Source organism: Falco naumanni, chromosome Z (genome assembly GCF_017639655.2).
Source record: "Falco naumanni isolate bFalNau1 chromosome Z, bFalNau1.pat, whole genome shotgun sequence".
In the NCBI taxonomy this organism is placed as follows: Eukaryota; Metazoa; Chordata; class Aves; order Falconiformes; family Falconidae; genus Falco; species Falco naumanni.
In genome coordinates, this window is record NC_054080.1 from 35,803,579 (window position 1) to 35,828,635 (window position 25,057).

Below are 25,057 nucleotides of genomic sequence, written 5' to 3' on the forward strand. Positions count from 1 at the left end.
ATAACAGTTTAATGTCTTCATTAACAACCTGGGTGGTGGCACAAGAGCACACTCTCATCAAGATTGCACATTACACCAAATTTAGGGCACGAGACAAGAGACAATATGCTGGAGGGTGATCTGGATGGTTTAGAAAAAACGGGCGTATTCACATGAAGTTCAGCAAAAGCAAAGGAAGTCTCACATCTGGGATGAAATAATCTGATGGAACAACAGAGTGTTGAGGCTAACTGCCTGTAACACAGCTCTTGAGGAAAGGATAATGGGGGTCCTACTAGAGAACAACCTGGACTTGGAGCAGCAGCATACCCTTGCAGCAGAGAAGGCCAGCTGCATGGGCTGCAACAGGATGAGCACAGCATCCAGTCCAGGCAAGTGGCTTTTCAGCTCCATTTGGCACTTGTAGAACTGCATCAGAGTACTGTGTCCAGTTTTGGATTCCCAATACAAGGAAGAAATGGACATATAGAAGAAAATCTAGACAAGGGTCACCAAACTGGTCAGGGAGCTGGAGAGCTTGCCCTGTGTGGAAAGGCTGAGGGACCCAAGTTCAGCCAGCCTTAAGAAGAGAAGGTTTCAAGGGGACTATTGCTGCCTGTAACTACAGAGGCAGTATTGTTGCCTATAACTGTTCAGAATGAAATATAATCATGAAATATAAATAATACAATATTATTTATAATAATAATATATTATAAATAATATATAATAAAATATAAAATACAATGAAATTGAAGCTGGACTCTTCTTCCAGGTTCACAGCCATCAGACAAGGCAACAAACACAAGTCAGAACAGGCAAGACTGCAATTAGATATTAGGGATATTTTTTGTGGTTTGTTTGTTTATTTGTTTTACGTGAGGATGATCAAATACTGGAATAGGTTGTCCAGGGATGTTGTGGAATCTCCATCCTTGAAGGTGTTCAAAACCTGAGTGGACATAGACCCCAGCAGCCTTATCTGATTACACTTGCTTCAGGCAGGTACTGGACTAGATGGCCTGTGGAGATCCCTTCTGATTTAATTTTTTTTTATCAATCTAAGAAGTCTACTTCTGCACTGAGTGGGTGTCTTGTCCACTGCTAATGAGAATTAAATATATGACTTTCTATTTTCCGTTAATGCAAATGAATCCATCCCCCTTTTTAGTACTGACAACATTTTGAATATTTTAAAGGAATAATACAACAATACATACTAGTATTCAGCGTTTCACACTATGATTGCTCAGTTCTTCAGTACCCTTTTTGATGAGAACATGTATTTGCAAACACACCAACTGGGAGAAAGCCCAAGAATAATATTCCTGCTAACCTCTTCAGCATCATCTTTGATTATTCCTACAAACTTCATGTTAAAGGATGTACAACATTATTGTTTTGATAAGCAGTCGACACGATAGCTACTCATTAAAAATCCATTCTAAATAGACAGAGATTTGGGTTACACTTACCAGTTTGATGCACATAAAATACATTCTAAAATTAGATCTAATGTTGAGCATTTCTACATTACTATATTTCCATAGTCTTTGTTTCAGAATACAAACAATGCTCTGATTTACTAAAAAGCATCTATAGATTTCTGAGAGTGGAAGCAGGTTTATTCTAAATCATGATATGTAGATTCAGTGCCTTAATTCTTTGTGTGCTAACCACATAGTGTAACATTAAAAATGTTTTGTTCAGCTGCATTGAAACTGACTTCGTCGGTATCTCTAAACCCATAAAAGGCAGCTTAGGATTTTTCCATAAAATTTTATAATAAAATCCTAGATTAGTCCCCATTTCATGAAAGCACAATTAGTTAAGATACGTTTAAGATGTTTTCTTGTATAAGCATGGCTTTAGGAACTGATCTCAGTATCATGGTAACTGGTTATTTTTTCGCTCCATCTCACTTTCTCCTGTAGGACAGAACTAACCAGAGCAAGGAACTTCCCAAGTTCCTCTTGTGAAAGAGGTGTTACACAGAAAAAGAATCCTTCAGTTAGTTACACCATCAGCAATTTTGCTATCAAGTTATTTCACATAGCTGAGAGCAAAAGAAAGATCAAATTTGAACTGTTACATGAACAAAATAAGCAGCCTAAATGAGCTGAAATTCGTACTAATTGTGACAGTTTTGTACTTGCCAATATGAAATGTGGCTACCGGACTAAAAAGGAAGACAGTTTCTAAAATTACAAATAATAAATGGTTTACTGGAAGCTTACTGGCTCAGCAGAAAATACACAGCATAAAATATATACATACTGCATTGTTGCATATAACTTTTCATAATTTCCTTCCTTATTTCTTTCTTTTACCTCTTTCACACTGAGGGCCAGTAAATCCATAGACACATGCACAGCGATTAGGTCCAATACACCGTCCTCCATTCTGGCAGCCATTTTCACAGACAGCTTTAATTAAAAAAAAAATATTAAAATGTTATAGTAATGATATTTCAAAGATTATCATATGTGGTATTCAAAAATAATTTTTTTCCTCTCAACCGATCTAAATCTTTCTGGACCTGAAGATCAAACTGATCTCCTTCCTACCCATCATCACCAATAGTAATGACTGTTCAACTCAAATTCCATTAGCACCTGTTTGATGCTAATTGCAAGCATCTGATCAATTAATCACATTTAGCACAGATCAGCAGATGTTTAACTGATTTTTAAACAGTTGTGCAGCTCTAGTCACCAATTTCAAGAATTTATAACCATCACCAAACGTAGCAGATAAAAACTCGTCTATTTTGAGATTTTCTGAGTGTATTAAGTTGTACTATTCATTCACAACAGCAGTAAACCTTTCAAGAAGGGAGGCCTGGGAAGTCAAAGAGACAGGTAATTCACCTCTCAGAGTCGATACTGGCAGGAGAAGTGATGTTTAGAGCAAGGGAAAATAATTATCATTTTAACTTGTCTGTAAGTACCTTCGAAAAACTGTTTCCTAAAAGATCCCAACAAGAAATAAAACAATTTTGGGGGAGTATAAATCCACAGTACATATAGATGGAGAAGATATTTTACAGTTGAAGAACTTCAAAGCACCCATTCATGTAATTTATCAATGGTGTGAGTAAAGAACAAAACATGCTGTCAAAGCACTGAAATCTTCTCAATTTGAAAGGAAGACGGTTCTTCAGCAAAGTTGAAAAATGCCATTAAAAGAGTGCTTTAACTAAGTAATCCGGTCTGTTTTCAGGCTTATTGCTTCCAGGACACACAGCCTTGTTCAGAATTCACACATGTTCCAAATCAATGTATTTCACCATAAAGGAGAGCCCCACCATTTTTAAGCGGCTCTGAACAAGAGCAAAGGGACTTTGGTCTAGAAGTCTCCAGACTTCTACACAGGTCTCCCCAGTCTGAAGGCGGCATTTTTAACATACTTGAGTATCCAGTGCAAAAGAACCTCAGCGACCTAGAGAAGGTAAGTATTTCAAACTGACTGGAAAAAATATACACGTCAACTATATCACAATGGGGAACATAAAATATATGGTTATGTGGAAATGTGATGAAGCCCTACTTCTTATCAAGAGCTATAAAACTGAATTACTTTTTACTGATAAGGTGTATCTTATGCATAAAATGAAGATACTTCTCTGCATGTGTCACCTTACTGAATTAAAGGACAATGACACTTTAGCAAGACAATTAACTTCATTGTATTTAAGACACATTTCTAAATATATATAGTAAATAAATTAAGTAAAAAGGATAATGACAATTTTACATTTTTCAGACATTCATTCCATATTGTGTCTAGAAGAAAAATACTCAATCTTACTTCAAATTTTAACTGTACAATAAGGCAAATTTCAAGTTTGTTCAAATTTTCTGGATTGCTTTAGAGTCACTGCCTGAAAATCCAGTCCCCTTTTCATTTATTCACTGGAATATGGCCTGTGTGAGAGCATTCAGGTGTTGACCCAATTCTTTAAAAGTACCAGCAAGGGGCTAGCAACTCTTAGCAATATTTACATTTTAGGATTAAAATTATTACCTAAATTTTTAGAGAATTTTATCTAGGTAGAAATAAAGCAAGAGCAAGACTGCTCTCCATCATTTGCAAAAATTATCAAGACAAAGGGATTCAGTGTAACTGAATAGTCTAACTGTTCAGTTAACTGCTCTTTGCATGGCTGCTTTTTATTTGTCTCCAGTTCCTTCAGACTAACTTCAGCAAATAATTTCTCAGGTAATTAGTAGCCAGCTGGCTTCAGAATACACTTTGAGTCTTTCTTCATCCCTGCAGCCCTTAGTGATTTCTGTTTGCTGCATTTGTACAGCTTGTAAACACTACTGTGATAGGTAGAGCTGTGCAAATAGTTGACTTTCTAGCCTGTCTGCCAAACTGAAAAGGTATTCAAAAACTTGAACTGTATTTAATGTTTTTCCTTAGTCAAGTAGAAAACAGAAAAATGTGCTTTAACAGCAGTTAGGCTGTTGTTCTTAGATGGATAAACTTCATAAAATAGAATGAAAAATTAGTGATCACCTGGTAAGAGAAGGAGAGTGGGATGTATACTGCTACTGTTCCCAAAGGATCTTCCAAAACTGTTTGGTGAATTCAATCCCTACTCAGATTTTTAGAGAATTATAAATGCACTTCAAGCATGAAGTGACTTTCAGGTAAACACTATACCCCAAAAAAAGCACTAAATTTGTCACAGACTTCTCGTTATATTTCAGCATGTTGGCTTTTTTTATCTTCCCACCCTACCTGCAGTGAAAGAGCTAACTTGCAGGACTTACGCAGATTTACTTTTAAATGCAACAGAGCAGTTACTTACGCTGCCCGCAGTAAGTTCCAACGTAGCCCTTCTGGCACTGGCACCGGTCATCCGTGCATGTGCCACCGTTCATGCAACTAATGCTGCACTTTTGTACTGCAGCGGAGCCCAGGCAGAGAGATACCAGTGTTAGGCAGAGATACCACATTAGGAAGCAAATGTGAATGACAACAGAGGCATCTAAAAGTAGACATGAGCTTTGTACAATATGTCATGTATTTAAATGTACACTCAGGTATTTTGTAACCAAAGCCGTCCACACTGTAGCTATTAGTCAGCCATTATTTTAAAAGGAAGAGTTGTTTTTTTTAAAAAAAGAGGGTTTTTTAGTTTTCCATGCCTATATTTAGCAACTTGGAACTTTTAATTCTCTTGGAGGCTGTACAATCTTCATTTCTTAGGAAAATGGACTTGATGAAAATGTTAATAACATGCAAATTTGTATTTAAACTTGCTTATCTCTTTAAACACTTTTTTTTCCAATTTTTCACAGAGTAAACATACATGCATAGTGTATCAAACTTTATCAAAAACCAGAGATATGCCAAAGCGTTACATGCATATATGCAGTAATGACAAGTTCTTTTTAAAGAATTTACACAGTAGTTATTTTTGACTTGACAGTCAAAAAGAATTACCTAAAATGAAATCTGTAATGAAAACAAATATAGAAAGTCCTTACTAGATTTTGATCCACAAGTAGGTAATATCTGTCCACTTGCACAAGTGCACATGTTAGGACGGGAACAAAATCCATCACCACAGCTATTTCTACAAATTGCTGAGGAAAAACACAAAAAGACAGTGATTAATAGTAACCTTAGTCTTAAACTAGAGGAAAAAGTCCTAAGTATGTTAACAGCTTCTTTTAGAAAACACAACCAAAACAAAACAAAAAGAACACTTGAATGCCTATTTCAATGGGAGAGTTTATATACATGCAAAAGTAATTGTAAGTTAAATAAAGCAAACTAATTTTTGGTGTAATCAATATATCTGACAAATTTAAAGGCAAAGAGAATCATATTGGCATATTCAAACATCGGTCTGACCACTGAAACCAGATAATCAAGTCTTTCCCTAATTAGAACTACCAGCCTATTACATGAGTAATGTAAAATTATTAAAATTACATATTGTAGACCACAAGACCAGTAAGTTTACCAAGAATCCAAGATATGAATGAATAGAAACAATATAGATCATAATGTCAATTGATGGTATAGCTCCTCTCTTATAATTGCTATTTTAGAGGCATTTTAGGGTCTCTTTTTTTCTAAGATTATCCATCCTTCACACAAACCCGTTTTTTGAGAAGTCCATGTCCAAATGATGGGCTTTAGAGATTTTGTGTAGCTTCCCTAAACACAGTTTTCTGTACTCAAATATTTCTCCATCGTCATTTAGAAACTAACTTTATAAAAATTTCAGGGAAGGCTGTCCACACCGTATTATGGATCCATAACATGCACGCTGTTGTGCTATCCCCCTGATGCATCTAAATCGTGCCTTCCCTTCTCACTCACCCGCCAAGGGAGCTCTATTGCACGAAGGAACAAGTGAACAAGGAAGAGTTAAAGGTTAAATCCAGATTCTAAAGGAGATCCAAATGAATACATCTAAATAATCTGCTTGATTAGCAAATGTGCCTAAAGAGACCATGAAACATTAAGAGCCAGTACCCAGTACAACACAGGAGGACTTAAAAAACCACTATTGTGGGAGAGACAGCTTGTAAAGCAAAAAAACCCAACAACCAAGAATCACAGGATCTTTGTAAATAACTCTGGGGTTTTGAAAGAATCAAAAAATCTGGAAGCATATCTCCATTGAAGGACTACAAAAGGAACAAATACTTTGACAGATAATTTGTCAAGACTATACCAACAACCTAAAAAAAACCCTGCCTATGTATATTAAAAGGAAAGGAAAAAAAACCCCACACCTGGCCATATACATTTTAAAAAAAGGAAGCAGAGATAAGGCCTTTCCCACAATGCTTGTGCTCTACCTCTGATTTAGAAAAAAAATGCATAAACGAGACATAACTCCTACAAGGAAGCAAATAATTTTCTTGCCCCATTATAGAATTTAAATATGCCCCCTGATAAATTAACATGCTCTCTTTCAACTTTTCTCCACCAAATCAGAAGCTCTGTACTGATGCCAACTCAGACCAAACCAGAACAGATCTTCTAAACCCGCATCCTCCTTGACATACTCCAATAAAGGCCACATTGCCTTTGGAGGGGAGTAGACAAAGCCACACCAGGGGTCCACTGACACCACTCTTTGGGCATCGAAGAGATGCAATGTGGATCATCCACAATTACCATTACATTCTTCTACAGCCATGCCCTAAACATGAAGGCATGAGAGGTGAAAGAGTTTGTGGGATTTTGCTATTTAGTTGAAATTAGAGACATACCACTGACTGATACAAAATATTTTTTTCCATTAGCAGGCGTAAAAGTGAGAAACAGGACTCAGATTTAGTGCACTTGACAAACACGTAACAGGACTGTTTTCCTTGTATGAGTGTTCAGTCCATCTTCATACAACATAGATCAACGTCCTGGTTAAGCGAGGTCTACATTTAGACCATTTTGTTAATTATCTGTTCGGGAATAATTTTTTATCAACTCAAAGCCCTATAGCCAAAAGCATATTCTAAATGTGCTTTAGTCAGAGCAGTTTATTTTATTTAAAGAGAAAATAAACCCAACCAGACCCTTGTTTTTTAGGTAACAGATCACGTTTAATCATAAGTATGTCACAAACCACCAACAACCATCACCACATTATCAAATGAAAACATTGCAAAGTCAGCAAAGTCAGACCAGTTCCCTGTTGACCCACCACTACTAGATCATTGATCTCTCTTCATGAAGTAATACTTTAAAATCACCAGTTACAATCTGCACTAAATATAATCAATGCATCTCCAACAAGAAGTTTGCTACTTTGTCCATCATCCTGTGAGGAAGGCTTCATCTAGCTAAATAGCTCTAGCCAGAAGGATCATCATCTCAACAAATGTTTAATAGGAGCATAGCAATCTGTGCTCTCAAACCTCCACCAAAAATACAAACAAAAAAGGGTCACAGCCAATCTTACAGATGATCTGGCAAAATCATTCACCCTTCAAACACGTTAGGGAGCTGCAATTAAGCTTCAGTAAGTAAACAGGAGCTAAAAGATATCCTTTGTGCACATAAATTGAAAGTAAATCAGAGATAGCCAGCTGAACCTGAAAACCTACCAAGAGCAACTCCAGTTTGCATTTAAGTAAGCCAGTATTATGAGATAATAAATGTGATCTGAATATTTTGAGGAGCTCCTCTTATCACACAGTGGTACTGATACCAGCATCTTCCTCTGAATGACATGTTTATTAACCTTTGCAAGGAAATGCTAGGTCAACGTTAGATAAAAATCTGTGATACACATGGCACCTTCATAAGAATTACTAGCAAGGCAAATTTATTCATGTAAAACGACTATGAACAGGTTAACAGTCCTGAATCATGAGGCAGCAGCCCAAAAAGTCACCTTTATGGCCACATACCATGGCTTACTGCCCATTCCTTCACTAGTCCTATATGTCTGTAGTTTGTTGGAGTATTACAGAGACCTTCATTGCTTATGTACAGGGAAATATGTTCTTGAACCTGAGTTCTGAAGCTGAGCACACTTATTAGCAAGAGAGATGATGACAGGCTAGGATGAATGGGAACAGACTCATGTTAAGAATCAAGAACTCTAACAAGCATGTGTCTAATAGCTTTTGTCTAACAGACAGAAAACATAATTCTCTACTTCCTTTCTAGGTAGGCAACATTCCCTAACCAGAGCATTGAGCAGATTTCCCCCCCCCCCAGCTGTTGGATGGGTTTTTTTGCCAAGCCATGTCAACAGCCACATCTGTCAGCACAGTACCTATTATGACCAAGCAGTAATTCCAGTCTACATGCTTTATAGCTGTTAAAACACAACTAAAAGCGACAAGCAAGTGAATAAGCACTCCAGATGTAAAGTTTTCCATTTGATTGCAATTCCAAGCCTAGCACAGAAGTTTCACAAAAATTAATATCTGATTTGCTTTATATAAAGACCTTTTGGCTTTTTTTTTCCTGTTACTATAGTGGATTATTTGATTTCTGGAAGGTTTTTTCCTTCTTCCTTCATTGTCGTGTTCTTTTGTAAAAACTAAGTGCAGACATGCCTCTTACGAGCACACCAAGGAAAATAACAGCAATTGGCTCATCTTTTGATTGCAACAAAAGTAGACTTGTAAATCCATATTTTTCTCTTCTCTTCAGAAATAAGGCAAAAGACAGAACTGAATTCTCTTTTCTCATATTGAATGGGGCATGATATTGAATGTCATTAAACAACTCACAAAGAATATTTATTTTTATTATTACCCCTAGGGCAGTAGAAACTTGAAGTCAGACACTTACGAACAATGCACTGATTTCCTCCAGGGAGCGTTTTCCATCCAGGGCAACAGTACGAATGGAATCTAGAGCCACACACATTTGGCCTGTCACACAGACAAACAAATAAAAGTATATACAACAATATAAAACAATGTAAATTGTATCCAAATTTTTATGTACACACAGGGGAAGAAACCAGCTGCATGAAATAAAAACAAAGTGTATAGCAAAGCTATCTACAAAAAAAATCCTCCCTAAAGGAATAAAATCTTCCTCCGCTATAAGAAGTTCCAAGCCATTTTTTTTTATATTAGTTCAACCGGTTAGTACAAAGAGGAGAGGCAAGCTAGGCAACAGCAGGCCACATTCATCCCTGGTAGAATTATTTAGGATATGCAAGGGATGAGTTTGGCTCTTCATTCATATACAGTCTTAGAAACCTTGCTATAAAAACTGGCTTCATGCTGCCATCTGACACAAGACAGACACAATGACTGATCATAAAGACTAACAAGCTAATTCAAATTACCAAGCGCTCCCCGAAACACCAGGAAAAACAGATTTTGCTTAGTTTCCCTGCAGAAACCAAAGTAAAGCGAATGTCCAAGCATCTTAATATTGTAACATGCTCGAGTAAAAAGCCCAGCGTTGTACATCCGTTAGTTGTAACGCAGCCCCACACAATGTCTGCTTTTAATATAACCGCAGTAATTAAAGACCTCATTTCACAGCCGAGGACAAAATACAAAATTGAGCGCAATCCCTCCGTTGCGGAACGGGGCGGGAAGGCAAGATGCACCGAAGGCAAACGCAAGGACCATAGTCTGGGGTCTGAGGCGGGGGACTGCTGCGGGGAGGCAGCGGCTGGCTGCGGGGCGGGCTCCGCGGCGCTGACCGCGGGGGCCGGCGGGGGCCGGGAAGGGCTGTCGGGCGGGCGGCGGCGGGGAGGCTCGAGCGCGGCGCGGCGCGTCCCTGGCCGCGGAGAGTGTTCCTACCTGCGGGGGCCGTCCCTACCCGCGGAGCACATCCCTGCCCGCGGAGCACATCTCTTCCCGCGGAGCACATCCCTGCCCGCGGAGCACATCCCTGCCCGCGGAGCACATCCCTGCCCGCGGAGCACATCTCTTCCCGCGGAGCACATCCCTGCCCGCGGAGCACATCTCTTCCCGCGGAGCACATCCCTGCCCGCGGAGCACGTCCCTGCCCGCGGAGCACGTCCCTGCCCGCGGAGCACGTCCCTGCCCGCGGAGCACGTCCCTGCCCGCGGAGCACATCTCTTCCCCCGGAGCACATCCCTGCCCGCGGAGCACGTCCCTGACCGCGGAACACTCCCTACCCGCGGAACACGTCCCTACCCGCGGAGCGCGTCCTGCTGTCCTCGCCTGCGGACCCGGCCGGCGGCGGCGGCGCTGCCGGCCCCGTCCTCCCGGTACGCGGCTCCAGGGTAGATGCCGCCCGCTGCTCCGGCGGGGCGGACCGGCGGCGGCTTTTGTTGCCCGGCTGCTCCCTGAGCCCAGAGCGCCAGGCAGCCCAGGCACAGGATGCAGGGCTGCACCCAGAGCCACCGCCGTCTCCCCATCCTGCGGCTGCCCCGGTGGGAAACGGCGGGGGCGGGCGGGGAGCCGGGGAGAGGTGTGCCTGTCCCGCACCGCCGTCAGGGGCACGGCCCCGCTCCTCGCTGGGGGAAGGCTTCAGCGACGGAAACTCTTTCTTCTCTCCTCCCCAGCCTGCCCTGCCGCCGCGGCCGTCAGCGGGACGCGGTGATACCAGCGGCGGGGTCCACGTTGCATCACCCCCCTCCTCTCTCTCCAAAGAGAGGGGGAAAAGGAGGGAAAAAGAGAAGTCGAGTTGCTTGGGTTTTTCTCCCCCTCCCTCCTTAAAAGGAAATCCAACAGAACCACGTTGAACTTCCCTAGAAAAAACGAACACAAGATGATAATTAGGAATAAGCGCGTCCAAAGAAATGTGCCGAGGCGGACAGTGAGGCGAGCACAAGCCCCCGTGCGGCGCAAGGGGCGATGTTACAGCTGGCGGGCGGTGCGGGAGAGGCCGGGAGGCGGGGGCGGGGCCGCTGCTCCCGGCCGGTGTGCGGCCGCCCGGGGGGGAGGGGTCGAGCGGCTCCGCGGGCGCGGGATTGATGCGGGATCGATGCGGGATGCGGATCGCGCCGCTGGCACAGCGGAGCCCAGCGGGCCGGGCCGAGCCAGGGGAGCGGGCGCCGCTGCCGCCGCACACGTGGGGCTGCGGCGGGGGCCGGGAAGAGGGAGCGGCGGGGGAGGGGAGCGAGAGGGCGGGCGGGCGGCTGCCGGAGAGCCGCGGGGACGCGGAGCACACGGAGGGCGGGCGCTGCAGGTAGAGCTGGCTTAACGGGGAAGTCTGTGCTTTCCTTCGGCGTCCCCTCCCAAGTCCCTGAGAACTGCACCATGAAATGTACGTGGTCCCGCCTTTGCGGGGAGACTGATCGGTAAAACCCCTCCGTAGAAAAGCATCCGAGGTCCAAAGGAGAGGTCCAGGGCCAGGCTTCAGGACGAGGCCCGGCAGGATCAGGCCTGAGGGTGGCCCTTCCACCCGGCCCCGCAGGCAGACGGGGCGGGAGCCGCGCAGCCATCCCGCACCCCGCCGGAGCGGACGCGGGGCCTCGGCGGGGTCGGCCGGGAGCGCCTGGCGTGGGCACTCGTTCCCGCCTGGTTCAGCCGCCTGTATCGGTGGTTTTGCCAGCAAGCTGACAAATTTCTTCAAAACACTTCAAAAAGCACCAAGAGCTAAGAGCCTTTGAACTATGTGAGTTTGTGGTTGCCTTCGGGAGTCGTTTTTTGAGGTTCACACGCTAAAGTTTTACTTGTTTTCCTCTCCCTGTTTTTCTCTACATAAGCATCTTAAAATGAATGCAAAAAACCCTGCCAGCTTGACTAATTTTGTAATTACTCTTAAGGCCATAACCATGCCTTTACCTAGATGTGCTGAACAGTTAGCCATCAGGAAAAAGGAAACAAAAGCAGTGAAGGCATGTCCTTGCTGAAAATCCCTGAGTGCTTTCTCTGGGTCGTTCTGATAACAACAGGACACAATCTGGTTTTGTCATCTGAGAAGATTTATTGCTTTGAATTACAGCTGTACGGTTGAGCACCTCACCATACATGCCATGGCATCCTTTGGCAACAAGGAAAGTTGTTGGGTTTTTTTCCTTTTAAAACAAAACAGAAAACACGTAGCAGCTTTTTTTAGCTCTGTGTGCATATTATCTGTCATTTCTAATTCTAGAATGAGATGCAGGAGTCATGTCTTGTTATCTCTGCAACAAAACCCACTAGCTAAGAAGCCAAGAAGCTATTCCCTTATTCAAGTCACTGGCTACTTTCACAGTCCAGTGGCTGCATTTACAGATCTATATTCTGACTCACCAGAAGCTAATTCTGTTTAAGTTGGGAAGGTTAGCAAAAGTGACTTCGCATGGGAGGAACTGAATCTTTAAAGGTAAAGCCTTGAGAAATTTAGGGAAACTAAGGGAAGCATTTAATGAAAGAACTATTTAATGAAGACAACTAGGTAGAAGAGTCCAAGGAAACTCATGAATATAGGTGAGGTTTGGAGCTTCTTCAAAACAGGAACTGTTAAACTCGTCATGAATGAGATGCACGTAGCAAAGGCAGGGGGAGAGAAGGATTCCATGCCTGCTTGCTTGAATAACTATCTCAAGAAAAAATGTGAAGAATAAGCAGGCAACCTACAAAGAATAAAAAGGAAAGAACTGATCTGAGATAAGCTTAGGGCCTTGGATATCAGGAAGCACAGAGATAAAGAAGTAATTCCCAGAAGTCAGACAGAGCTACGTCTTGAAAAGGACAACACAAGAAAATATTAAGGAAAAAAAAATATCAGTGAAACAACAAAAAAGGTGAACCAGTTACACAGCAGGGGAGGGCTAGATATTAGGGGGAAAAAAAGTTAAGCTTTAAAGCCAAGATATATATAATTCTTACTGTTTGTTTGGGGTTTTTTCGTCATAGATATTAGGCTCAGGAACAAAAGCAAATGGTCGGCAGCCACCAGTGATTTGTTAAGTGATTTCTAAGACCCACAGATCCCATCGCAGTCATACCAGAAGAGGGCTAGGTAGCACCTTTCTAGAATTTTGAAAGGAACTAGCACACAAACTACAAAGCATTCAATAGCAAGGACTCTTAATTCTGGTAAGATTGTGGTATACATGGTCCATGTAAATATGCATACAGATTAAGTACTTTCCAGCAAAGCTGTCTTTGTTAGAAAGGGAAGCATTAATACCTCTTATGGTTACAAGACACTGATCAGACATAATCTGAAATGATGATTATATTCTGATCATTCACGGTATAAAAAGATGTGTTAAAATTAGAATATCTGCACTTAAACGCCACTAGTATGGTCAATGGGAAGACAACCACTGCTAAAGGGTTTGTAACAGCAGTTCTCTTAAAAACAGTGAAGGAAAAGAGAAGAAAAAATACATGAAGTGATAATAATTCAAATCAGTGCTACAATTAGAATAGTTTCTTCGATAAAACAGGAATACAGGTCTTCATTAGAAGTAGAACTTAAAATTGTTAAGTACATTTGGGATGAAACTAGATTTCTTTAGGAAAGATGTTGTAGGCTTTGTCTCCCAAGTCTTAAAAAATGTTTGAAATGGATAATCCTAGAGGTTCCCTCCCATCATAATCCCTAGCTGTTATAAAATAGAATAGCTTCTTTCACAGAAGATGCCCTGATATATTGACATCATGTGACTGATGCAGGAGGTTGAATGTCCACTTCGCTCTAGCTGAATTTCTGCTTCAAGTCTGACCAATTCTGATAAAAATAGTTCAAAATGTTGTATATAGTGGATGTTCAGGAAACATGTAAGTGCATATTTACATACAGAAAATATTCCCAGAGAAAAACTTGTAATGTGGGTTATTTTTGAAGCCACAGTTTTCCCACGTGGTTGGCTTTTTCTTCCAAAACAAGGGTGGGAGTTATTTTAAGTAAAGGCACTCCTACTATTTTGGTGTTTGGAAACAAAAATGTGGGCTATCACTATGCTAAAGTGTGATCCAATTAAACTACAGTTTGTAGATGTAAATAATTTCTTTTAGTCCTAAAATTATGTCTCTCAATGGCCACACTTGATTGTCAATTAAAAATATCAGTTATTCATTAACCTGAATCATTAAAGGCACCCAATGCCTTTCAGGTATTAAAAATACAAATGACAACAGAATGTCAGGATTTTAAAAAAACAGTTTTTTTTCTCCTTAATGCTTCTATCCAAATTGCTGTCATGTTGTTTTTCTTCCACGGTAATAAGAGGAGTTGAGTCTATTGTAGACTGGTCCTGTCCTGCAGAAAGTTTTCTGTTAAAGTTAATGAAAGAGATTGCAGTGTTGGGCCCATCTGTTGGCCCAAAGCCATAGATTTGAAAACATAAGTCACATAAATTACAACACATACTTGACATAAAAATATATACTGACCTTAAAGTGTTTTGCAAAAAGGTAAAGCTTTTTTTTGTTTCTTTTGGGTTTTTTGTTTGGGATTATGTTCTTGTTGTTGTTGTTTTGTTTCATAGCTAAGACGCTACAGTAAAACTGACATAATTACAAATGTGTGAATTTGTGCTTCTGTCCATTTCAGGAGCATGGCCCTATCTTTTCAGTGTTAAGTGCCAGACACCAGTTTTATGAACCTAGTATATAGTATGGTACAGTCACCAGCTCACAGATCTAAGCCCTTGCATTATACAGGTTCAGGATGCAGTTTGCTGGTCCTTCCAAAGGGTTATACTGGTAGCAAGGGATGTATCTGAGTGCCTGGCCATACCAAGTACAGCAGGAAGCATTCAGGTTTTGAGCATCATGAACAGTATCTCCTGCTTCTTTCATGGAAGAAGTGCTTGAACAATTCTTTTAAGGTGGTCTGGTTTTATTCTAGATAAAACACGATTCAAATGATAAGAATTGGTTGAAAGGGACCAGAATAAACAACAACAAAAAATATAGTCATTCAACAATGTCAAAATATTTTGTTTTTTCCTTCTCCTTTTCTAATTACATCTCAAGTTCCACCTACACATCTGAACTCTTCTGTAAAAACAAGTTTCTTACTTTTTACACATATGCATATTTTCAATATTATTTTGGTATACCTTATTTCAGCAAAAGGGCAGATGCTCTCATCTGACTTCTTACCACCATTATTTTGGACCATTCCAAGCATAAACATTTTTTTAAATGTGGCAGAGCACACTGAGAAACAGGAAAAATACTGGAAGATGTTAAATTGTGAAGTTATGTTGAATGGAATACCTGTGAAGTTATCCAGATTTGGCTGGGATTGAGTTAATTTTCTTCTTAGTAGTTGGTACAATGCTGTGGGTTTGGATTTAGTATAAGAACAACGTTGATAATGCATGGATGGTTTAGTTGTTCCTAAGTCATGCTTACTCTAAATCAGAGACTTTTCAGTTTCCCCAGCTCTGCCAGTGAGCAGGTGCACCAGCAGCCGGGAGGGAGCAGAGCCGGGACAGCTGACCTGAACTAGCCAGAGGGATGTTCCATACTGCAGAACATCATGCTCGTTATATGAACTGGGGGGACTTCTCTGTTGTTTTTCTCTGACTAAACCAGCATGCATCTTTTTTGAGATATTTCCATACCTTCACTCATTCTTGTGGCCTGGATTCGTTCTACTGGGCTGACCTCCTTCTTCAAGTGAGGTGCTCAAAGCTCAAGACTCAGCTCTAGCTGAGACTGTACCCAAGCTGGTCAGAGAGGAGGGAGTAATTAACTTACTTTACAGCCTAAAATCAGCATTATATATAGATTACAGGGTACTTGTGTTTTTCAAAACCGTACTGATGTAAGCACTCACTTTAGCTTATAGTATTCTATAATATTCCAGTCTTTTTCTACAAAAGTGCTACCTAAACAGTAAAACTCTTGCATTTCTATTTATTGAGCTGCACACTTCTTTTTCTTACCTTTTCTTTTTTCCTTTTGCCATTTACTTGACTTATCAAACCACTTTGAATTCTAATCCTATCCTCCAGTGTAGTTGTGCTCCCTCCAGGTTGACATTAGTCTGAAAATGGAATAAATTTTCTGCCCTCTGCTCTTTAAAAAAGCATATTGAAAGTAATGGGTCCAAGGCTGTGTGCAACTGACACATAGTACTTGCTTCCTCCTTGCCAATAAGCTATTGATAACTGCTGTAATAAATACGTTTTCCTTAACAATTTATATATTCACTGTGTAATTTAATCTTGACTGTGATTTCTTGACTGTGATTCCTTGCCTGCTTAGGAGAACATCAGTTGAGAATCTTTCAAAAGCATTACTAAAATCAGGCTTACAAAATCTGTGGGTTTTTGGTCTATCCATCTGCCCTGTTATCTGCCCGTGTCCTTGCTTTTAACAAGCCTCTCTTGGTTGTTTTTGATGTTCTTGTTTTCAGAGGGAAACTGGAATTATTTGTTTTTCAGCACTTTTTCAGGCAAGAAAATTAGATTACTTGGCCTAACTTAATTTTTCCTCTTTAAATATGTGCGCTGATTTGGTATATGCCCATAATTTGGTAAACAACAAATACAAACTAGTAAGCAAAAAGAGAGAAAATCAATTTATTCCAACTCTGTATTTATTCTCAATAAAAAAGAAGTAAGTAAGTAGTAATGCTCTCTTCCATGACTGTGCTTATCTGTAAAATTTCAATGCATATAAACCATATTACAACCACTGAAGAAGTAATTCTGAGTCACACTTCTAATTCACTTATAGTTGCTCTACAGTTAGGACCTCAGATATCATTCTTCAAAATAAAGTTCCTAACCTATACGACGCATAGATCAATCATCCTGCAGAGCAGCAGGCTTATCATATGCAAAATCCAAAATTATTTTAGCAGTGGTTTCAAAGTAATGCTTTCACTGCAGATGATAAAAAGCCAGTATATGTTAACTGTGGCATATTGAAAAGAAGAAATGAAATAATTTATTAAGGCTTGTAAAATAAAAACAGGAAGATACTTCATACATAAGACAATTTGAAAAAAGAAAAAAATCCATCACGGTACTTACACAGTATATCACACATATAATGAGAATTGTTCTATACAATTAACTAAAAAATATTTCAGTGCTACAAAACTTCAGCTACAAAAAGACAGCCTAGTTTTGAATGTCAGGTTCTTGAGCAAATGAGTCATAAATTTAAATTGGCACCAACTTTACCTTTATGATTCATATGAAAATGTAAACAAAGCAGGATATCTTAGCACATCCTTCTAGGACTTATTTGACTATTTTGCCTGTAAAACCTCCTATTACTTGGTGATTTTTTAATTTATTTTTTTTTTTTAGCATGGGAGGGGTAGGTTGGACCACTCTGTACTGATTTTTCTTTTATTTAAGTGAGAAAAAACAAACCTGAAATCTTCCGAATTTAGGCATCTCAGCTACCAGAAATTAAATCCTATTTGAAGCTCCAAAATCTGTGATGAGAGGGAAGAAGCTGAGGGAGGGAAACCCCCAGAAATTAAGCACTTTCTCTCTTCTTCTTTTTTTTTTTTTTTTTTTTTTGTAGGTGCAGAAAAGGTTCACCAGCTTCTGTGTGCAAGAATTAGCAACAGAAATAAGATCTGTATATATCACTTAAATGAAACAGGAGGTTGAAGCCATCCCTTCACAAAGCTCAAACACCTCAGTGTCTATTTTAAAATGAGTCAGGTTAAATAAAATGTAAAACACAACAGAGATTCTTGGATATCCTGTTTTGTCTATGAAAAAAACCTCAACATGTAGCTGCTGCAGTACTTCCCTGATTCCAGGAAGATGTCTATAGTTATAATTATTTTGATTTGTCTTCATTCATGAAACTCTGTCCTGAGGAGTCTGTAGGTGGAGCCCATAAAGGGGCTCAGTTATTCAGAAGAAGTTTCATCTGTCATTAAACCTTGGACTACTTGGCTTTAATTATTTAAATACATTGATGATTTTATTTTGATGTAAAACAGTTCTTTTATAGGTTCCTTTAAGCATTATTCTCTGTCTCAGCTTGTCTTTAACATCTTTAAAAAGAGAGGATTGAAGTATCCTAAATCTCAATGACATGACATGTTTGAATATACATACCTCTAGCTATTCATCTATCTAGGGCATACATAATATTTATTATGCAGTTATGTTAACAGTATCTCCACAATTACTCCATGCACTAAGGCCATTTTCTTAGTCTAAACCAGTGGCGATGTTCTAGTGTTGCTGCTGTGGAGCGTTGCACCACAAGTTAGGAGTCTGAAAAGCTGGACATCGTACTTAAACATGATCTGTTCTACATTTCAATGCTTCTGCACGCCTGCGTGAAGGTAAAGTTTTGAGTAAAGACAACAGAGATGAACTGGGAGGGTATTTAAGAGCTGCAGCCAAGTTTCAGTTCACCTGAATTCCACCATTTATGTAAATGGTGCAATTTTGTACTGACTGCTACTCTGGCTATATCACTGCTTAAAGCCTATGTTCTCTCATTATTCAATATTACTTCATCTGTGTAATCACAAGAATAAAGCAAACTTGACAGCACTCCCAAGAATCTCTGATAAGCCCCAAACTAAGCAGAAGTGTTATCTAAATAAAAAAAAATCTTAACAAGAAATAAATAAACAACATTTTCTGTTGTGTTTTGTTAGTGTTTTTCCTCTCTGATGGACATGAGATCATTGTTTTTATACACCAGAGCCAAACTATTTTTACCACATCCAAATAGCTTTATGGAATATGAGTACATGTAGACTTTGATTCTTTGCATGCTGTAAGACACATGCAAAAGTTAAGTTGCTGAATTATTATCATGGCATCTCCTTTATACAGACACACGCCTGTGAAGGGGAAAGCTGGTAAATTTTCACTTACCTGCAAATTGAAATAGATGGGTGCCAAATGTGCAGAAGCTTCAAATCAGCATAATCTTGATATATAAAACTCTGATAATTATTCAGGGAATTTTAAAAAGATCCAGGCTCAAGAAAAGAAATAAATATGTAATATATTCTATTACAAATTTCTTTATATAGTATTATTTGGAATATTTATATATAATATATATTATCATTATCTAATGCTTCAAAAATCTGTGATGGCACTACATATACTAAGAAAGTTCAAACTTTGCATTAACTTATTTCAGCAGCACTATGCCAGCGTATTGTAGTTATGCATGTTATATACAGCATGCCCTTTGTATAGACTAATGGAAGGAAAAAGAATAGGTCATACACCAATGTAAATTCCATAAGAAAACTGGCAGTCAGCAGAAATGTTTACAATGTGACTTTCCAAAGAGAAGGATTTTTCTGAGTATACTGATGATCTCAAATCCAATTGCAGTGCCTTCAAATTTAAGCATGCAGTTTGGTGTACAGTCTGTTACACACAGCCTCTGAAACAGATATCTAACGATGCAAGGGCTTAAAAATACTATGAAACTGTCTACTTTTATTTTCTTTAAAATATAATTTTAGTCTTTTTAAATATTAGACCCTAAGGTACAATCAGTCCTGATGTTTTTATTAGGTAAAACAAATCTGGACTGAAGATTATAGAACCTAGGTTCGCAGTCACATGAATCTCAGTGTATTAGGGAGAGAAGCCATGCTAATTCCATACAGATGTGCTGTTGCATTCCTATAAATTTTCAGACTGAAAAGGAAATGCTAGTTACACCCCTTTCCCCTTCAGCCTACGGTAGAACATTTCACAGATTGCATATGTGTTTTGCATTCAGAGAAAAATAGTCATAGATCTCTTTGACCAGATACTCTGTTTTTAACTTGCCATTGACATTTTTAAATCAAAATCCTGTGTTTGCTGATTCAAACATCATACCTATGATATATATATGTAGATATAGATATATATATAAACAATCTGGGAAACCTAGCCTTTGGGTCTCAGATTTTTTTCAACATGCACACAAAAACCCAGCAATATTCCCTTAGATGTTCTCCTTTGCCTAGGAAGATAGCACATCTATTTTTTTCTGGATGTGCAAAAATACAAATATGGTTTTATATTTGTAAAATGTAAATATTTTTTAGAAGGACTTGATATCAGCTTCCTAATTAGAGCTAAGCAAACTGAACAAATGAAATATGATAATGCTTACCCCAGCCTAGAAAGTACTTTGCACAGATTAAGAGCAAGGATCGTACAATAAGACTTTTAACACTACCGTGATAGAGTTTTTCAGCTAAAACCAAGCCATGTTTTCCACTGATTTCCATTGGCACAGACCTTAAAAAGACTTTCAGTAGTGGAATATATATATCAATGTGACAGTAGAAAACATCCAGTATCTGTCTTTCCAGCCTGAGATAATTCATCGACCCAGCCAGAGATGGGAATGATTAGAATGATAGAAGAAGGCCAGAATATGCAGGTTTGGGTGAACCTGTTATTTACTTTTCAAGCTGAAAAGTCACCTTTGCACATCACAGACAATTTATAAAGAAGGCAGATTTCAATGTAGTTTCTTGGTTCAAAACATTCATCCTTCCATGCTGTGTACTGGATCTCACCAGTGATGGCTATGCTTCACCAGCTGGAAATATGATTCCTGTTTGTAAACACAGTGTAGTAAAACTCTTAAGTTACCGCTCGAGGGACTCACAAAGGTCTGTTGCCAAAAAGAAGTGGGTTTTAACCAAAACAAAATTTGTACTTGAACTTGTGAGGATACTTCTGGCCACTTAGGATGTGGTTGGGGTCAGGATGGACACCTACTCACACAGCAGATTCTCTTTGTTGTTTTAGTCTAATGCACTGCCTAATAAAATAGCTTTTTTATTACATTGTAGTTTGGTCATCTTTTCTGAAACAATGCTGTTGTGAAAGCGTTTTCTAGAATATTCTTTTTAGCCAGGTAATGCCAAGGGCAGAAGGAAAACAACCTCTATGTTATATTCTCAAAGTTCAACAATTTACTAAACATCTTTTTTTCTCCCTGATCTGTTGGCTGATACCTGTTTATCAAGTTACTTAAGTGTCATTCAAGATAACCTTAATTGTAGAATAATTCTGCTACTACTTACAATTGTTACTGGTTTTTATATTATTACAGTGACATCTAGGGGCTTTATTAATGGATCAGGACTGTGTTCTGCAAGCGCAGGACAAACCCATGAATTAAAGTTTCTTGACAGCAAAAGATTACAATCATTATAAAAGAGGCAGGAATTATCGTGGAGAGAATGCACAGAAGAAATATTGGTAAGCTTGACAGGTGGATGCTTTATGCATGTGGCATAGCTATTTACTGAAAAACAGAGAGATATGAATGAGGGAGGAAAAAAGGATATTGTACACATGTCTTCAGGATTTATTTTTCCAAAGAGTAAAAAGAGCAAGAAAGTTGGAGAAATAGATCAAGCTTTTAATGCCTGTGAAGGTTTGTTGCACAAGCCAGATAATAGCCTCTTGATCTCCAAAAGGAGTGACTGCAACAGTTCTGGAAAGTAAGATCACATAACCTGTATTTGATATAACAGAAGATGTGAAATCAGTGAAAGAATGGAAGGCATTTATTTTTGTTTTAAAAATCTGGATATATATTGCACATCAAAGCAGTAGACAAAAAGTGATCATTACTGGCATATGAGATGACAACCAGAACAAGACTTTGAGTCATACAGATGGAACATCATATGCAGTGCAAATGATGCAAGTTGCAAAAGTTGGTGAGAGTATGGGTCTGAATGACAGGCAGGATGGCAATCCTAGTAAAAACAGTTAGAGAAAGGAGGTGGGAAAAACATGCAGCTAAGTTTTATTTTCTCCTTGTGGGTCTTATACTAACAGCCTGAATTCCAAGACAACAAATTAGACAAATAGTTCAGGCTTTCATTTATGAGGAAAAGACGTTGACTAAATGAGGAGACTACAATGAAAAAGGAAACTATAGTTTCAGTTGTTTGGAAAAGTGAAAATCTATAAATAAAGGACAGACGATGGAAAAATAAGAAACCCAGAAACAGAGTTCTGAGGTTTCTAAAGCTGGAGGCCTAAAAAGTGCATTTTATCTTATCTCCTTATCTTATCCAATACCTTAATCTCAGAAATGTAAAGATTCATGTTCAGCAATCATTCCTCAAGTTAGGTTCAGATTTTTATTTTTCTTTTTATACAATCTTCAGGCTGTAAGATGAAGCCTATCTATTTCCTATAGCCAATTCTCTTGACATGCAGCAAATTGTTCTCAAGACTTGAATGTTTGTCACTTGCTTTATTTGCTATTTCAACATATTCTTAACTGCATCACTGTAACATCAAATTCTTTTGTCCCATTTTGACAACAGAATTAAGAAATTAACATTAGGAAAGGCAGCTTACAATTGTTATTGAGAAGTTAATTTAGTCTATAAATGAGCCTCAGTAATAGAAGGTACGTTAAGGATAGTATGGGGTACAAATTTCTATTGTAAACTTAGCTATGTGACTTCAAAATTAGACACACAATTTAAAATAGTCCTTTATGCTGTCTCCAGTACCAGGGGACCAATTCATGGTACTAATCTTAGATACTTCTCATAGGAAAGTATGCCACTTGCCCAGCCACATCCTGCACTCTGTCTCGTTACTAGCTGTTGGAACACACATTTCGGCAAGAGCAGATTAATCCTCTCCATGTTTCATAACCAGCATCGGTCATCTAGAAAAGTATCTCAGTAGAGAACTCAAAAGATAACAAGAAATAAAGAAACAAAACAGCTTTTTTTCCTGTTAATTTTCTTTCAAGATAGCAGTGGGTAGACACATTTTTTAAAAAGGTTTATATCCCCAGAATTGCATCCATAGTTGTCTTGGCATAAACAGTTGTTTTCCTATGTATGAAAGTATCAGGAAAATTTTAAAATATCACTTCATATACTTTCATTCTTCTTGGAAGGTTTATTCTTTAAACATTTCATTAAATGAGTAAAAGGGGATACATTTATTTCCTTTCTTTTTGTAACTGAAATGTAACATGTTCCTTTGGAAAATGTCATTAATCTAATTTCCAGATTTTCCTGGCATTTTAAAAATACAGTACCAGAACCTCCTGGATCATCTTAAATATGATGTACCTAAAATCTGTAATTTGAAACTTCAGCAAGTTTCTGCTTTACTTCACCAAGTAGCTAAATTGCTAATGTTAAAAAACCCAAACCAAACAGCCCTCGGTTTAAAACACAGTTAGTTAGGTTGAATCAAATTTGCACTGATTTCTAGAAAAAGATGTTAAAATGATCTACCATCAATAGTAGTAGTATAGATAGCACTGGTAATATTGACTGCACGAGACTTTTTGGTAGGATAGTGTTTTCATGCAGAATGCTGTCTCTTACTTTCAACTGTTTCTTTTAAATAAAGAAGAAAACAGAAATTGGACTTTCCAGTGTTAAAAGTCGATGTATTTCCCATTAAATGTTAAATACATTAAATCATCATTCACACAAAGAATATTACATTTCTTTCTACATACCTCATCAAAATCAAAATTACTAACAATTTTAACTAGCTCGGAGCCTCACTCAGTTAAACTATCACAAATACAGTAAGCTCAACTTACTTTCATTGCTTTCCTTCAGACTTGCCAGCAGCATCCATACAAACAAGATATGGAGAAAGGAGAGGGAAAAGAAAGTACAAAACATGCTGAGAGAAATAAACAGACAATTAATTCATTTTTGCTTGTAAAAGACAATGCAGAGGAGCTATGGATATATTGCTTTGTCTAGAAAACAAAAACATTCTTCAATACAAGTTACTCAAGATTTAACCCTGGAAAAACTGACAGCAGAAATTGGCAAGTGTGATTGCATGGATCTACCTCTTACTAATGTTAATTGAATTAAATCTACAGTAAGTTAAGCAAAATTAATTTAATGCCTTTTTCACTTTCTGATGTAATGCAACTCAAATATAAACTTCCTCACCCACTTTGTCTAATATTATCATTCTTTATGGTATTAGCAAAATAACAATATAAACAAGGTAAAAAATCAAAATGGTTTTCTAACCACTGCAAATTTAATTCCAACTACTGCAAAACAATTTAGTCTTACTTACCTGTCAACATAAGAACACGTATGTATCTGATCTTTTCCTCAGTTTTCCCCTTGTGTAATACCGTATTTTTAATGACAACATGGAATCGTTATTTCTAATTTAATATTTTGAATTCATAATTCCCTACTTTATATAGAGTATGAATTTAGTTGTAAGGAAAATGTGGCACCTGAAAGCACAATAACAGTGAGGACATTGTTCATTGTGCGCAGAAAGAGGTAAAGATCAGGCCAGTAAAAGATGTTCTAATTCAGTTCCAATTCAGTATTTGAAAAAGTCTGGGCACCTCTTTTTGCCACCTTTATCATCCTAATCAAAATAAAATGGAAGAGAAAATTGGGTTAAAGTTCTCAATAACTGAGCCTTATATACACCAAAATATCTTTTGTGTAGGTCAAGACAAACCAACTTAAAGTCTTTTAGGCTTATGAGTTGCAAGCTGAATAGTAATATGAGGGTAGAAAATGTCTTTATATTAATCCAGACAGTAGTCCTGAAAATTCTGACTGTAAAGAGAAAGACAAAAGTCAGTACTGACCTCTTAATGAAAAAGGCCTTTCCAGCAGCAGAACAAGACACAACAGGCATTAACAAAAGAGGTGGGCAGAAGCTACTCCTGATAAATTGTGCTGTTCAGAAGTCACTCAGAACTAAGGATGCCCATGGACATCGGCTTCCTGCAATATGGGATTTCTCCACAAA

The 25,057-nt window shown here is 38.7% G+C and overlaps 1 protein-coding gene across 1 annotated transcript in view; it reads right to left on the reverse strand.

Annotated features, from left to right (window-relative positions):
• The window catches only part of FBN2 (fibrillin 2), a 177,992-nt gene extending 166,793 nt beyond the window's left edge, over window positions 1-11,199 (reverse strand). Inside the window, exons 1-5 of the mRNA XM_040580766.1 lie at window positions 10,593-11,199; window positions 9,259-9,341; window positions 5,478-5,576; window positions 4,796-4,891; window positions 2,310-2,405 (exon numbers count right to left, since the gene is read on the reverse strand). Coding sequence (XP_040436700.1) covers window positions 2,310-2,405; window positions 4,796-4,891; window positions 5,478-5,576; window positions 9,259-9,341; window positions 10,593-10,816 — 598 coding nt within the window. The 5' untranslated portion in view covers window positions 10,817-11,199. The remainder of the gene's footprint in view (window positions 1-2,309; window positions 2,406-4,795; window positions 4,892-5,477; window positions 5,577-9,258; window positions 9,342-10,592) is intronic.
• Window positions 11,200-25,057: the final 13,858 nt, after the last annotated feature.